This window comes from Triturus cristatus, chromosome 5_1 (genome assembly GCF_964204655.1).
Source record: "Triturus cristatus chromosome 5_1, aTriCri1.1, whole genome shotgun sequence".
Lineage (NCBI taxonomy): Eukaryota > Metazoa > Chordata > Amphibia > Caudata > Salamandridae > Triturus > Triturus cristatus.
In genome coordinates, this window is record NC_140587.1 from 296,047,659 (window position 1) to 296,064,791 (window position 17,133).

At 44.6% G+C, this 17,133-nt stretch overlaps 1 protein-coding gene across 1 annotated transcript in view; it reads left to right on the plus strand.

Moving 5' to 3' along the window:
* RNF139 (ring finger protein 139) overlaps window positions 1–14,258 on the plus strand; it is a 33,577-nt gene extending 19,319 nt beyond the window's left edge. Inside the window, exon 2 of the mRNA XM_085604983.1 lies at window positions 12,192–14,258. Within this exon, the coding sequence (XP_085461109.1) occupies window positions 12,192–14,023 (1,832 nt within the window). The 3' untranslated portion in view covers window positions 14,024–14,258. The remainder of the gene's footprint in view (window positions 1–12,191) is intronic.
* The last annotated feature ends 2,875 nt before the right edge of the window (window positions 14,259–17,133 follow it).

Below are 17,133 nucleotides of genomic sequence, written 5' to 3' on the forward strand. Positions count from 1 at the left end.
AAAAAAACACTATCCACATTGACCCCACCCCCTGTGCTTTTGGTGGCCGAAGGCCACCAAATGTACAGGGCTTATTAAAGTTGATAAAAACCGTGCACGGAACGCACTGCGCTAAGTGGGCGCGCACGCCTCGAATGGCGTAAAGTAACTTAGCATTTAAAAAACCGTACAAATTCACTGAAAAAACCATAGGTTTCACACACGTTATAGTTAGGAATTAGCATTTAAAAAACCTTGCAAATTCACTGAAAAAACCATAGGTTTCACACATGTTATAGTTAGCGGAAATTTTACTGATAAAAAACCAATGAAATTGCCCCGTTATAGTTAGTGCTGGCAACTATAACTCACGCGACCGCAATCTTCTGCTGATGACATATGTGTCTTTATAAAAAAAAATATTTGTAATATATGTATAGCTAAAAATGTATGGAAGAAGACATGGGCAAATAAGTGTCTAAATACAGTATTAGCATCAGCAGAGGATTGCGGTCGCGTGAGTTATAGTTGCCAGCACTAACTATAACGGGGCAATTTCATTGGTTTTTTATCAGTAAAATTTCCGCTAACTATAACATGTGTGAAACCTATGGTTTTTTCAGTGAAAATATATATATAATATATATATATATATATATATATATATATATATATATATATATATATATATAATTCACTGAAAAAACCATAGGTTTTACACATGTTATAGTTAGCTGGACATTTTACTGATAAAAAACCATTGAAATTCCCCCGTTATAGTTAGTGCAGGCAACTATAACTCACGTGACCGCAATCCTCTGCTGATGACATATGTGTCTTTATGAAAAAAAAATATTTGTAATATATGTATAGTTAAAATTTAATGGAAGAAGACATGGGCAAATAAGTGTCTAAATACAGTATTAGCATCAGCAGAGGATTGCGGTCGCGTGAGTTATAGTTGCCTGCACTAACTATAACGGGGGAATTTCAATGGTTTTTTATCAGTAAAATGTCCAGCTAACTATAACATGTGTAAAACCTATGGTTTTTTCAGTGAATTTGCAAGGTTTTTTAAATGCTAATTCCTAACTATAACGTGTGTGAAACCTATGGTTTTTTCAGTGAATTTGTACGTTTTTTTAAATGCTAAGTTACTTTACGCCGTTCGTGGCGTGCGCGCCCACTTAACGCAGTTCGTTCCGTGCGCGCACGGTGCGCTTCGCGCACCGTGTGCGCACAGTGAGCACGCAGTGCGGTTCGCGCACCGCGCGCCCTCTTTACGCAGTTAGTGCCGTGCACGCCACGTTACGCTGGATGGGCCATGTACGCACGATGCGCTTCGCGCACCGTCCGCACACGGAGGACATATTATGCGCTTCGTTGTGAAAGTTAATCTATTAATTCTTCCTTGATAGTTATATCCATTGAATTAGCAAGGTTTTTTAAATGCTAATTCCTAACTATAACGTGTGTGAAACCTATGGTTTTTTCAGTGAATTTGTACGGTTTTTTAAATGCTAAGTTACTTTACGCCATTCGTGGCGTGCACGCCCACTTAACGCAGTTCGTTCCGTGCGCGCACGGTGCGCTTCGCGCACCGTGTGCGCACAGTGAGCACGCGGTGCGCTTTGCGCACCGCGCGCCCACTTTACGCAGTTAGTGCCATACACGCAAGGTGGGCACGCAGTGCGCTACGCTCACCGCGTGCCCACGTTACGCACAGTGCGCACATGGAGGACATATTATGCGCTTCCTTGTGATAGGTAATCTGTTAAATTTAATTTGTAAGTGATGACAATAATATGCCATGCACAGAGAGTGTTTTTTTTTTTATCAAAATTTTTAGCGTAAGCGCACCGTACGCGTACGGTAAGCGTAATCGGCGAAATTTTCAAAAAATAAAAATTTACCGTTTTTGGCCTTGGGGGATCTTTGAGGACTCAACTAACATGGCTATGTGCATGGGCGCTGTCTAAACAGCCCCTTTATATGTTTTTTGCCTTTGTTTACAGCCCCCCCCCTCAGAGTGCGAGAGAGAAAATGGCGGCCGCCGCTTCCTGGTTTCGACCGATTCGAATGTTTACTTAGATGTAACAGCCAATCAGAATCGCGCTCGCGCACGCCACCGTACGCGTACGGTAAGCGTACCGTAAGCTGGCTCAGATATATATATTGATTTAAAGGCTATTTTCTCAGAATCTACTGAACAGATTTACACCAAACCTACAAAAGGCACTTCCTTGACCTGAGGACTACCTCTCTGCCAAATTTCTAGTAATTCTGTTCAGCCGTTCGGGCTGTAGCCCTGTCTAAAGGTCCTATGGAAAAATGCATGGGAAAAACGCGTTTTGGGACCCCCCTTTTATCTCAGCCCCCGCTTGACGAATCACCCCGAGACTTTCAGGGTAGGAGCGGAGCGTAGCGCCCCACCTATTTTGAAAAATTCGCGAGGATTCGTCAACCAGCGCCAAAGTTATTCAAAATAGAATGTTGCGGATTTCCTATGGAAACGTGGTCCTAACTATAACTACCTACTGGCGACCGCCAGTAGGTAATATATATATATATATATATATATATATATATATATATATATATATATATATATATATATATATATATATATACGGCCCTTGATCACTAGCCTCCGGCAGATGGGGGTAAAGAGCTTTAACTATACTGATGACATGCAGCTAATTTTCCCCTTGGAGAATTCAGATGAATCCAAAGATTTTGTTAAGAATTCTATGCAGTATATAAAAAACTGGATGGACAATAACCAACTAAAACTTAATTCTGACAAGACTGAGTTAATCATCCCCAGTAATAATAAGGTCAGTCACTGGACACCTTCTCATTGGCCTTTGAAACTCTCCCTAAACCTGTGGCAGAGTCTAGGATTTCACATTGACTCAGGTCTCTCCATGACTGCCTAGATTGGGTCAGTTACCTCCTCTTGCTTTGTCCAACTCCGCAAGATCAGACGTTTTCTCAGCAAAGAGGCCTGTACTCGAGTAGTGATAGCACTTATCTTATCAAAAATTGATTACGGTAATGTGCTTTATCTCGACCTCCCACAAAAGCTGAAACATCGTCTTCAGATGAGTCAAAATTAAGCAGCCAGAATCATCCATCTTCAGGACGGACAATGTAATATTAGCCCATTGTTAAAAGATATTCACTGGCTCAGGTTGGAGCAGAGAGCCATGTTTAAAACTGGTTGCATTCTCTTTCAAGCTATTCAGGGAATAGGGCCTTACTTATTCTCCTCACTAATCGGCAAGTACTCCCCCATGCGTACTCTGAGATCAACGCATTTGAATCTTCTGGTGGGTCCCATATTCAAACGCAAACGTATCGATGGGACCCGATTTTCCTTTTTGCGTCCGAGGTTCAGGAAGTCTTTGCCCATCTCACTGAGGTTTGAGGTGGATTACATGCGATTCAGAAAGCAGCTCAAAACATGGCTGTTTACTTTGGCCTATAACTAGTGGTTTCTTTTCCTGGCAGATCTCCGTTTTGGAACCTCAGCGCCAAGAAACCTGCTGGTGTACGTGCGCTTAAATAAATACCCAAATAACATAACATTTTGCTTTTCCAACTGTAATTTTTGTATGCTATGTAAATTTGACTGTATGCCTGATTGTTGCCTTGTGGGAAAGCTTAAGCTCAGTTCTAGAGGCCTCTGTTGATTGTGGTGACAAGACATTGATAGCGGTTAGAGGCCTGATTGTTTCATTAGGAACACTATATCTCTTACCATAGGTCTGATCTGTTTATTATGAAAAGTTGTGAGAAACTCAGGCCTGACACATTTATTTTGAAAAGCACACGGTAGATACCATAAGTATTAAAGGTTTGGTTTGTTATTTCTCTAGTCATCGGGGTCTCCAACCAATAACTTGTGAGCTACTGTAGCTCTCCAGCTACCTCGAAGTAGCTCACCTGTGTGCAGCTCAGCTTATTAAATTTGAAAGCTTTTGCTTGGTTGAATTATTATACATATAAAAAATTGAAATTATACAGCACTAATATTAGTAGCTCGCAATCCATTTCATTGAACACAAGTAGCTCTCAGTACAGAAAAGTTTGGAGACCCCCTGCAGCCTACAGACAGGTAAATTGTTGCATGAAATGTTAGATTACCTTTGTAGGGAAAGAGTTTGTGTTGATTACCGCCTCTGACAAACCCCAGTGGGAGAAGATTTTCACTGTAATGCTTGCTAAAATTTCGTATTAGCTGTTTGCCAGTATCTTGTATTAAAAAATAAAATCATTACATAATACATGCATCCATATATATCCATGGAGGTGCACAAAAGGCCTTTGGGTCAGCTCTATTCTGTCATTGATTCGTCTGAATGTCACTTTGACTCTGCTTCCACAGTGTACTGCTTTAGGTAATGGTTCATTCCACATCAGCTATTGGCTCTCTTGCCTTATGAATACCTGCATTTTCTGATGACCTGTACATCCCCCTGAAAATGAGTGCTCTTCAGTGTCTGTGCTGGTTGCCCAGTCCCTTTGTTTTCTCCTTTTGTAGTTCACCTTTAATTTATTTGCTTCTCTTTTTATTTTAATGTTTAAGAGGACACTACATGTCTCTAGACAGTGTTACTGTCGCTTGTTTTCCCCCTCATGTCATCTCACATGGCCATTTCCTGTAAACCAATAGAGCAATCTAGAATGCTTTTCTCCATACTGTATCATTGTTTTACCATTCCATGATGGCCAACACATTGGCTCTAAATGTTGTGGGCATGCTGTAACTTTAAAACAACCATAGCTATTTACCATACCTTTCGAAAACAGACACCTGCTGATAGGTTTTGTTATTGCAAGCTTATACCAGTCATGGTGAGACAACAGCATGTTTTCTTTTGTCCTTTTATTTTAATTTATTTTGCTTATGTTGAGTTTGTACTTAAAAGATTATACTGCTCTTTTGGAGTACTTACTCAGACTAGACCAAAAGAAATCGGCACGTTGTCCCCATTGCTAATGTGACCCCGCTTCCTTGTCACCTGGCATGGGTATGCCCACCTATTCAACACTCCCCTTCTAAAATTGTAAACCCGCTAAAAAACACTGCTATTTCCAGTGAGTGAATAGACAACTATGCCAAACTCCAGCATCCCCAAGCTTGCCCACAAGACACAGGTCGCACCTAGCTTTGAAAACTGATGGCAATTACTATTGGGGCATTCGCCATTGTTCGACTTGCATTAAAAAAAAAAAAAATCTTTTTATTAACAAAAATCGACATGAACGTACAGTGCAGTACAGATGACAATTGAAGTACAGTGGAGACAGATATCAATACAAATAGGATAGCGCATTGGGGGTCACGGGGAAGGGGCATCATCACACTCAATATTACGGGGCGGGACACAAATATTACCACGATGGACATTCCAGGGGTCCGAGATCTTAAGACAATTTCCGCGGGCAGCCACGGGCAATGTAGACCGTCGTTTCCTTATACATACACCAGTCGAGATCTCTCTTCCAGTCTGCAAGTTTGGGTGCGTGTGCAGCTCCCCAGAGCTGGGCGATGTTTCTTTTGGCAACCATAAGCTCAAGCGTGACCCACTGTGTGGAGTAAGTGGTAAGGTCAGTGGGCTCCCAGACATTTAGGAGGCATCTGCGCGCCTCTGGACGAAGAACAACCCCCCAAACCTACCTCATCACCTCGTGTATCTTCTGCCAATAATCTAGGAGAGGTTCACAATGCCAAATTATATGCATACATGTGCCCAGTTGGTTACATCCCCCCTGCAAGTCCCGTCAGTTGGCCCTCCCATGTGTAGCAGCTGGGGACCCATAACATAGATTCTGTGTAGGACCTTCAGTTGTACTAAGTGGAGATGCGCTGGGATTGCAACAGTTTTAGGGGAGAAAATCGCTGATTGCCAATCCTCTTCATCCATTTCGATGCCATCCCTTACCCATTTTTCCCGCAGCGGGCGAAGAGGATCTTCCATGTTTATGAGCTTTTTATATATGAGGGAAATGGCTTTCTCAGGCAAGTGTCCATCGTGTATCCTGTCCTCTAGTGCGGACAAGTTGGGAAGGGAGGAGTCTCGGGGCAAGGCAGATCGGAGAGTGTGCCGGACTTGCAGATATCGGAGCCATTCTGATTCTGCCTGCTCAAATTGGCGCTGGAGAGCATCAGAGGGTTTCACATCGCCCCCATCCCAGAGATCTTTGATATGTGATATACCTATTAGTTCCAATCTGTCAAAGTCTTTTGATTTCCACAGATCTCCCAGTTCCTGTGAGTCCCACAGGGGCGTGGCAAGTGTACGTTTCTGGCTCCATCCTAGCAATTTATTAGCGGAGTGCCAGACTTCAACTGCGTGCCTGGTGGGACCCGTAAGTGGATATCTGCCTGGTTTAGAATAAAGTGCTCGGTCGTATGTACCCTTGGGGAGAAGCCATCTATCCATGTTGAATCCCGGGTCGTCAAAGCGGCCGTAGGTGCCATGATTAATGGCTGCAAGGTGTGCGGTCCAATAGTATTTTTTTAATATCTGGCAATCCAATCCCTCCATCATACCAATTGAGCGCGAGTTTGCGTAAGGCAATACGTGGTTTCCTGTCCCACAAAAGTTCCCGCTGGAGCCCTTCTATTTCTTTAAAGTACAAATTTGGGACAGAGTCAGACGAATTTTGTAGTGCATACAGGAAACTGGGCAGGGACATCGTTTTAAAGAGGGCTGCCCGGCCTAAAAGGGAAAGTGGGAGTGTCTTCCAATTTGTGATATCTTGTCTAAGTCTCTGCAGTGGGGAAGACGAGGTTACGGGAATATCGGAGTGAATGATCGAGAGCCGAATATTTCCAGGTATTTGAAACCATCAGTGACCATTTGTATCGGACAATATGGGGGTAGCAGAGGCGGGCCACCACAGAGAACATAGATGAGAGATTTCTGCTAATTGATACCAAACCCGGAGTAACTGCCAAATATGGCAAATATGTCAAACAGCGGTCAGAGATTTCTTGGGGGATGTGAGGTATAACGGGATCCTCCCAGTCTGGGGCCCATCGCATTCCACGGATGACTGGGTCTCTCCAGATCCATGCTGCAAGGGGTTCCAGGGCAAGTGCGAACAATAGGGGGGATAGAGAGCATCCCTGTCTGGTCCCTCTGCTGAGTGTAAAGGCCTCCGATTGTTTTGTTATTTACGACTACTTGAGCCATAGGCTCACTATACAACAAGCGCACCCATCGAATAAAGACTGTCCCCAATCCCAGTTTCGTGAGTACTGCGAAAAGGTAGGGCCACTCAACTGTATCAAAAGCCATGGTGGCATCTAGTGAAACAATGATCGCCTGTTCTTGTATGTTGGATGCCCTACCCAGAACCCCTTGGACCCCGCACAGGTTTAATGCAGTTTTCCTATGTGGCATAAAGCCAGACTGGTCAGGGTGTGCTAGGTCCCCTATGACTTTAACCAATCTATTAGCGAGCAATTTAGCAAGGATTTGGGGTTCAGCTTTTAACGGTGAAATAGGTCGGTAGGAGGCGCAGTCTGTCTTGGTTTTCCCTTCTTTATGGATTGTGACAATAGTTGCAATTCTCTGGTCTGTAGGCAGTAACCCTACCTTGAGGCTCTCCTTGTACATATCCTTCAAGTATGGGGCCAAATTGTCTGGTCTGAGTTTGTAAAGTTCTATAGGGATACCATTTGGTCCCAGGGCCTTTCCCGAATGCAGCGCTCGTATCGCGACTGCTATTTCGTCAGTGGAGAGGTTGCTGTCCATGAATGCTTGGTCCTCATCCGAAAGCTTGGGGAGGGAGATGTCTCGTAGGAGGTCTGAGGATTCGTCTTCGGCGTGCAGCGCCACTGAGGTGTATACTGTGCGGAAATGATCTGCAAAGGGGTTAACTATGTCTTGGGGGTCTGTTATGGGAGACATGTCAGCGTCTTTAAGCTCGAACAAGTTTACTAGCATACTCCTTCTTATCAAGCCAAGCGATCAGTTTTCCGGCCTTGTCCCCACCAGTCATAAATCCAACCCATTCTATCCTGCTCCAGTGTCTTGGCTCGATCTGTCACTAATGCCCTGTATTCGTCTTGGCGAATACCGAGTGTATGAAGAGCCTCGGGTGTGATATCTGAACTCATGTCTTGTTCAAGGCGATATACCTCTTGTTCGATGTCAGTGATGTCTTTAAGGTTGTCTTTTTTTAAGTCCCGCTATCAGGGAGAGGGCCTGGCCTCGGAGAACAGTTTTAAAGGCCTCCCACAGAACTTGGGGAGAGTCAACGGAGTCCTCCTTTTCTGAAAAGTAGTTGTCTATGGCTTTAATCAGGTCTTTGCGTATTTTCGGGTTTCTTAAGTACCACAGGTTGATGGGGGCAGCTCTTCCCACTTGTGCATGACCCAAAACTATGTGAACCCATAACTGGGAGTGATCGGAAATGCCCCTGGCTAGATGTCTGATATCGTGAATATTTGTGATCTGTGGGACGGGGACTATAATGTAATCTAGGCGGGAGAGGCTATTATGTCCCCTGGAATGAAAGGTGTGTTGAATTTTGTTCGGGTTATAGGTTCTCCACCCGTCTAAAAGCCCCATGACCTCTAGGAAACCGGAGAAAGAGTGTGACGATTGAGGCAGTACATGAGGGGGGTGCCTATCTAGTGAGCCAGAGAGTACGGAATTGAAGTCTCCACCAAGCACCAGCTGCCCATCCGGCAAAGCTAGTAATATGGCGCTGAGATCAGTGAATGTGGCGGACTGTAGGCCCGGCGGAGCGTATATGGACATGAAAGTGATGGTTCGCCCTTCCCATGTTCCAGTGATCCCGACATATCTACCCTGGCCGTCAGCCCACGTGGACATCAGTGACACGGGAAATGTTCTCTTTTGCATGATGCCCACCCCTGTAGAGCTGGTCGTAAAGCCAGTTTGTGCGATCGAGTAGCTCCATCTATGCATTGCCTTGCATGTGTAATCAACCAGATTAGTTTCTTGGAGTAGGACAATGTCTGGTGCTAGTCTCTTGATTTATTGCAAAACTACACAGTGCTTAATTTTGTCCACCAAGCCCGTTGACATTCCAACTCCAAATTTTAATATCCTTGTTCTACTGCGCACACATTGACTGCTAATTAGGGTGTCATTTCTGCTACGTACATTACTGACTGTACTGTCGAAACAACTCCAATACATTCAAACAAGTGAAAACATCCCCTCCCAACAACCCCCCCTCCCTGCACTCTGGGCTCGAAACTCCCATATTCACCAAATGCTGAGTGCCTGTCGCCCTACAATTTACTAAACGAAGAAACTGGGGGGGGGAGTCTTAAGCGTCCTGTAATCTCACCTCCCTACCATTTTAATGTGTGTCCGGGCCCAGGTGGGCCATAATTACAGTGAGCATTTTAATTCGGACTACACTAATACGCAGCGCTATAGATTAGTTTGTAATGCGCCGATAACCGGCCAGTGACAAACTATAGGGTGTGTAAGCGGCTAGGAGCCACTCAGTCTTACTGATGGATTCTGGTGGCCAGTCTTAATGTCCACTGGAACTCCCGTCTGTCGAGTTCCTCCACCCGTCCAGCCAGTCTAATGCAGCCTCCGGAAGATCAAAATCGATTTTTTCCCTCGGCCCAACTCTGAGACGGGCTGGGAAAATCATGGCGTATTTCAGGCCTTTGTCGCACAGTCGTCCTTTGACATCTAGGAATGAGCGACGTTGTCTTTGCACGGCTTGTGTAAAGTCTGGAAAGAAAGTGACTTTTGAGTTGTCTAGCTTGATTGGAGGCAGCTTGAAGGATAGTATCCCTGTAATTTAGTAATCTGGCCAATATCGGTCGAGGGGGGGCTCCAGGCTTCGGGTAACCCCCCCCCCCCCGTACCCTGTGAGCTCTTTCAACCACAAACAGGTTGGACAGGCCCATTGGTTGCAAGTGTGTAGTGATTAGGTTTTCCAAAAATAGGTCTGTGGTGGGTCCTTCTGATTTCTCCGGCATGCCTAGGATGCGCACGTTGTTGCGTCGCCTGTGCCCCTCATAATCATCCAGCTTGCTTTCCGTGATTTTACGAAACGCCTGGAGTTCCTGAATTTCGGTCTGCAAGTGCGATGTATATTCCACAAGGCTGGACGTGGTAGGCTCCAGTTGTTTAACTTTTTCCCTGTGTTTGACAAGGTCTGCTCTGATCAGCATCATTTCTGAAGAAAGGGTATCCATCCGCTGCTCCATGGAGGTGCGCATCCCATTTATGGCCTCCATTTCGTCTTTCAGCGTAAGGTCTTAAGAGTCATGCTCCGCTCCTTCCTGTTGTCTGTCCCCTACCACCTTACGCTCAGGCAAATCCGCTTTCGGGCAAGTGTAGCGGTCCAGCCTGCTCTGCTGCGTTGATTTTGCGCCCTTCGCGCAAGACATGGTGGGGCCCGCACACTCACTCTGGCCAAACTCTACAAGTGGTGGTATCACCGCCGGACCAGTTCTGAGTACAGCTGACGGGGAGGAGGGGAGTAAAGGACACTCCCTACTGTTCACCCGGGAGCTTAGCTGATGTTTATGGCGAATTGAAATCCACAAGGGCAGTCTTGGCTTACCAGAGCAGCCTGGGGGGGGGGGGGGGGGGGGGGGCGCTAAGCGATGACCAGTTGTGAGGCAGCAAGATCTTCAAATGCACCGGGTCCAGCAACCCTCCATATGTTCTTTGAGTGCACATGGGGCCACTTCTCTTCAGAGCACCTTCCGGCCTTCGCAGCACGGCAGGCGTCGGGTAAGCTAGTCCAGAGCGTGGGGACCCAAGTGCTGACGATGCAGTATATGGCCCAATAAGCCAGCACCAGCAGTATGAGCGGTTCGGCAGGGGGGGGAAGCTGCACCTCACCTCTGACAATAGGTCTGGCGCAGCACTCTACCCCAGTCCGCACGTCACTGCTCAGTTCCTGGCCTCTCCATAGGTTTGTGCCGCATACAGCGTTCTTCCAGCAGGGACTCTTCCTGGCGGTGCGGCGCTGGGGCCGTGCCCCCTCTCAATATTCGATCCCCAAAATATGTAGAGCGGGGAAAAGTCCGGGCCCCAAGTAGTCTGAACACAGAGTCTCGCCGGCAACCACGACTGCCACCTCAGCCCGATCACCACGCAAGGCCCCGGCTCTAGCGCCAGGGAAGGCCGCAAACGTCAGCGTCTGTAACTCCAGCCCGGGTGTCGGTTTGTCACAGGACCCAGATCTAAGTGCTCCGCTGCAGCTCTGATTCGTGTTTCTGGCCCCGGAGTGAAGAGTAGTGAGCCGGATTGATGGTGTAGGAAGGGAGTCACGGAGACACCTCAACAAGCGGCCATGTTGGTTAGCCGCATAGCCACACCCCTCGACTCACGTTTTTGTAACTGTACCTCCCACCTACAGAAGAGCATGGTGGGAACTCTGCTAGAGAACCTCAGTAGGAAGCGGGATCTACTCCTGCTGTGCCTCTTGTTTGCCTACCAAGAGATTCCACACAAGGGAGTAGGTTTCAGTCCCTCCTGAACTTCTGTAAGGACACACGGTGCGGGGTCCACTCACCTTAGTCGCATAAACTGCTGGTATTTGTTCAAAGGTATTTCTGCTCCAATTAGCCCCTTTATCACGACAAACACAACATGATTTGTTCCAGAACGTATGATGTAGGCCTTGATGTGTAATGATTGTATTGTCAAATGTTGAAAGAGGAAATAGTCTTAAGTATTTGAGTTTGTGTGTTTATATATTGGGCTGTGTCCTAGAGTGAATGCAAAAATGAATCCGTTGAAGGACAGATGGATACATGACTGCAAGGAAGAGTGACGGAGTGCTTCTATAATGACTTATTTAGAGCTTAAACCAATCCATGTTACAAAAGGCACTTTCATTCATAAGCCACTGGTTGTTAACAAAATGTGCCATGCTAAAGTAGCTTTGTCCTCCTATATCTTTGCCACCACAAATTCAAGGGACTGTATTAGGTGACTGGTCTAATTTGTGTTATGGGTGCTAGATTTCTTATAACTTTTTTTTAATGTCATGTTTGTCGACCTTTCTGGTGTCGTGAATCAAATACAAATTATATTAAATGCATTATTGAAGTGATTGGAGTGCCAGCAGTTCTCGCAGAATATTATGCTGGTGTGGTCTGTGCTGTACCTTATGTGATCAATGGCATGTAAAGTTTGAACCCGTGACTTAACTATTTTCTTGTGTTTTCTCTCTTTTAGCTGTATTACTATCCAGTGTTGTCTTGGTATTATCGCAACGAGCACTTTTCAAGTTTTATACGTTCAGCCTTGCATTTCTTCTTGCTGCCACTTCGGTATCTGTGAATTATTACACTACTTTGCACTTGAACATCTACCATGCCTATTACAAAGAAGCAATTGGGCTAGACGTCGACCTCTCCAATGGACCCTCAGTGTGGATGGCACTTGCTATACTGCAGCTGTTCTTTGGAATTGGTTATGTGACGCTGCTCCAGCTACAGTCCAACTACTCCCATCTAATCATCCTCAATCTGTTGCTTCCTGTAACAGGTTTGATCCTTGGTTTGGCACCGCACCTACAACAGATTTTGGTTTTAATTTCAGCTCTTGTTTTGATATTACAGACTGCCATGTGCTTAATTCTGAAAATGAAAAAGTTCTACTACTCCACAAGGTACATTTATCTTCTGATAAAGCATATGTATCGTGTTTATGGATTACAGTTGCTGATTGAAGATACATGGAAAAGGATCCGTCTGCCAGATGTACTGCGAGTCTTCTGGTTAACTAGACTTGCTGCACAAGCGGTCATGTTGGTGTATGTGCTGAAGATGGCTGAAAATAGCACACCCTACTTAATATCGTGGAATGACTTTTGGGATGTGGTGTGCAATCTGATAATCAGTGGCTGTGATTCTACCTTAACTGTCATGGGGATGAGTGCTGTGATATCGTCACTAGCACATTATTTGGGCTTGGGGATTTTGTCTTTTATTGGATCCACAGAAGAGGAGGACAAGAGACTAGGTTTTGTGGCACCTGTGCTGTTTTTTATTTTGGCTCTGCAGACTGGTTTGAGCGGGCTAAAACCAGAGGAACGGCTTGTTCGCTTAAGTCGAAACATGTGCCTTTTGTTAACTGCAATCTTGCATTTTGTCCATGGAATGACTGATCCTGTTTTGATGTCCCTTAGTGCCTCTCACGTGTCCTCATTTCGTAGACATTTCCCAGTGTTGTTGGTCTCCACTTGCCTTTTTGTTCTTCCAATTTTTCTCAGCTATGTGCTGTGGCATTACTATGCACTAAATACGTGGTTGTTTGCGGTGACAGCATTCTGTGTTGAACTGTGTCTGAAAGTAGTTGTTTCTCTAACTGTCTACACATTATTCATGGTGGATGGGTACTATAACGTGCTGTGGGAGAAGCTTGATGATTATGTCTACTATGTACGTTCAACTGGCAATATTATTGAGTTTGTATTTGGGGTAATCATGTTTGGTAATGGAGCCTACACAATGATGTTTGAGTCGGGTAGTAAGATCCGAGCTTGTATGATGTGTCTGCATGCTTACTTCAACATCTACTTGCAAGCAAAGAACGGATGGAAGACTTTTATGAATCGTAGGACTGCGGTTAAAAAAATCAACTCTCTTCCTGAAGTAAAGGGAACACAACTAAGTGAAATAGATGATGTGTGTGCCATATGTTACCATGAGTTCCAAACAGCAGCTCGTGTTACTCCATGCCATCATTACTTTCATGCACTTTGCCTTCGAAAGTGGTTATATATTCAAGACACTTGCCCGATGTGCCACCAGAAAGTGTACATAGAGGATGACTCGAAGGAAGGTGCGCCTGTAGATAATCACCAGGGGATTGTTGTACAAGAACAGGATAATGCACTGGCTGGTCAGGCTGGAGCTGCAGCCGCAGCAGAAAACGAATTAAATGCATTGAATGTAGACCATGATGACAGCACAGACTGTGATGAAGAGGAGTGGACAGTTGAACCACGCAGGACCACTGCTGAGGAAGAATATCTAAATGATACTGACTCGGGTGGGGATTAATGTTTTATAAAGCATTGAAGTATTTGTTCAAAAATTAGTAAAAAGTTCTGCCTCATCAGTGTTGGGCTGAAAGCACAAAACAGTATATCAGAAGGTTGTCAATGATTGTGAACGGGCTGGGAATGGGTTTACTTTATTGTGCCATTGTAAATATACCTCTTTCCTTACTGCTGGTCTCTTTTGTGACCACGAAATTTATGTACGTTATTGTACATGGAATAAAATGTTGATTGAATATACTGTTTTAATGCCAAAATTTCAAGTAATTAATTGAAAGTTTTTGCCAAAAGTGAGTGCATACTAATTTGGCGTCAGATAATCCAAATTTATTAAAATATTCAAAAGGGTCTAACGTACTACCACCTGTAAAGGAATACAACTTTAACATGTCTGCATTTTTTCACTGAATTGTAAGGACGGCGTACAGCCAGAGTTTTAAATCTGATTAAGTAAATGGTACCTTGCACATAAGAGCTACTCAAGTCTATTTACCTATTTCCAGGAAACAATCTGATTGCAGCATTTTTGATAGTGTACTGCATGGCGTGAATTAGGAAACGTGGCTAACATACAGCAGTAATACACTTAGATTGGTTGGCATTGTATACACCGCAAGATTGTGGACGAATCTGTGCAGCTTGCGCACATCGCACTGATACCCTGCAAAGGTTATCTTTTTTATTTTTGTCTCCACTGGATTTTTTTTTTTCTACATATCGTGATTAGAGTCTCAATTCTTGTAACCATGTAAGGTCTAGTGTTAAGATTGCCAGCTGTCTTATTACGTTGCTCGCTTGCTCTTGCTTTGAGATTTTGCACAATACCATCCAACACCCTAGGAAGCTAATTATTTTAACAACGTAACCCAGTTTAGTATCTAGCATCTTGTTTCAGTGGAATGATTATATTCCTTGGAAACGAACTTTTAAAAGTATTTTACGGGTTTAACAGCTTTCTGGGGGCAAAAAAGGCTTTTCAGGCATTACTTTGTCAAATTATCCTATCTTCATACCCCCACCACAGGCAGGACTTGGAAAAGCTGCTTAAGAACAAAGCAGTGCCTTTGCACAAATAGGGCCTGTCCCTACTTGTTGCACCGTTTTTGTACCCAGCTTCTGTTAAAAAAAAAAAAAAAAAAAAAAGACAAAAGTAACATCTTTAACCAATACAAATATTTCTGCTTCTCCCTTCCATTTTTGTGCAATATATATATGTTTTTATTTGTTTCGTGCTCATAGTTAATTTTATTTTTCTCCTCATTGATTGGGATTTTAAAACATTTTGCCTCCTTTTGCTACCTATTGTCTATAGTTTGAATCTCCATGCTGCTGTGTCTCTACTATGCTTTTGCTTGTACCAGAGGCCGCCTTCTTGCTTCACAAGCCTCTGCACTGTGGGTGGTACTGATTTTGTTGCCGGTGAAGTAATTGTTTATCTGGATTAGGGCAGGGGCTGTATCCTTTTGTGCAAGTTCCCTTTAGAATGAACATGCTTAACTTTGAAGCATTGGTACTTATTTACTCACAAGCAAGATTAGAAAGGTACCATGCAGGTACTTTTGGACGGCAGTACACTTTAAAAATATATATATATATTAAGGTTTTGCAATAACACATTCAGCATCGCAATACTCAAACTGTGAAATTAAAGTGCATCTTCATCACGAATGTGTGATCAAAGTTAACAAAATGGAAAAGAAAAACCATAAAACAGACAGGAGGCATCGTATACATCTTACAGTATCTAAGATATACACATAGCCCAGCAATACCACCAACAGATCAGTAACCTTTGATCCGTCGCAGGAGGCAGGCCAATGTGGTGTCAGCAGCCACTTGAGAGAACAAGGCAGGGCGAAAGTGTGTTTCGTTAAGTGTCTGATGACTGTGAATTGTGAGAGGCGGCACCGTTAGGGTGGACAGAATTATCTTCCTGATGATTTTTTAACCAATCTAAAAAAGGGGGCCCAAATATCTTTTGGTCTAGAGGCTGCAGGCATCAGCTCCCAATATGTCGATAATTGTGTATGACTAAAGGTGACCGCTTGAATCCAAGCCTTGGTTACGGGTACTGTCTTATCCCCCCAATGGATAGACACTCTTCATTTAGCCAACAAGAGTAATAGTGCATGTAGCTCACGAATCCCGGCCTTTGTGCCCTTCACGTATCCCAGTAATCCTATAAGAGGGTGAGGTCGGTTGGGTACACCTAGTATGTTGTGAATAGACCCAAAAACATCAGCCCAAAAGGCAGCAATGGGTGGGCAGAGCCAGGACATGTGCAAAAAAGGTGGCAGGAGCCAACTCACATCGCCAGCAATTCTCGTCAGGCCTTATCCCCATAAAATGTAGCTGAGAGGGGGTTCTATAAAACCTATGCAAGTACTTAAAATGAATTGTCTATAATTAAGGGAAAGCAACTGTAGTTGGCCACAACAGAAGGCCCATATTTCATCAGTCACCTGTCCGTCCAGGTCCGCTATCCAACTGTGCTGGCCCTTGGGTGTTGGCAGTGGTGCAGCTGTCTGCATAGAGCAGTATAATCTTGTTATAAGTCTACGGGGGACAGCAGTGATTATCTGTTCAAGTGCTGGTAATTGAGAAGGGGGAATAGGAAAAGTGGAATGGAGTTGTCTACATGTGTCTCTAATTTTGAAATATAGGAATAGCTCGGAGAAGTATCTTGGGTACCGGGGTGCAGGTGCTGGTGGAGCACAAAAGGTGTCTCCCTGCATAGAGCTCATCAAAGGTTTCTAGATCCATTGCCTTAGCCAGGCCAATACTCCTGCCATAGCTCCCAGCTATGGGTTTCGTGGTAAAGGGATAGAAGGAGCATATAATATATCCAGGTGTGCTCTGGTGTGCAATCTGCCCCAGGCCCATTTGAGGGTCTCAACTGTATCTATCCCATCCCTTGACTTTCGATATTTTTGATATATGGCCACTTGTAGCAGAATTGGAGCTGTGATATCTGTCTCGACGGCTAGGTGAGGTTGGAACGGTGTGGGGTGTAGCCAATAATGTAAGAATTGAGCTTGTGCACAATACGCATATAGTGACATGTCTGGCGCCCCCAGCCTGCCCTGAGCAAGGGGAAGTGTGAGTAATTCC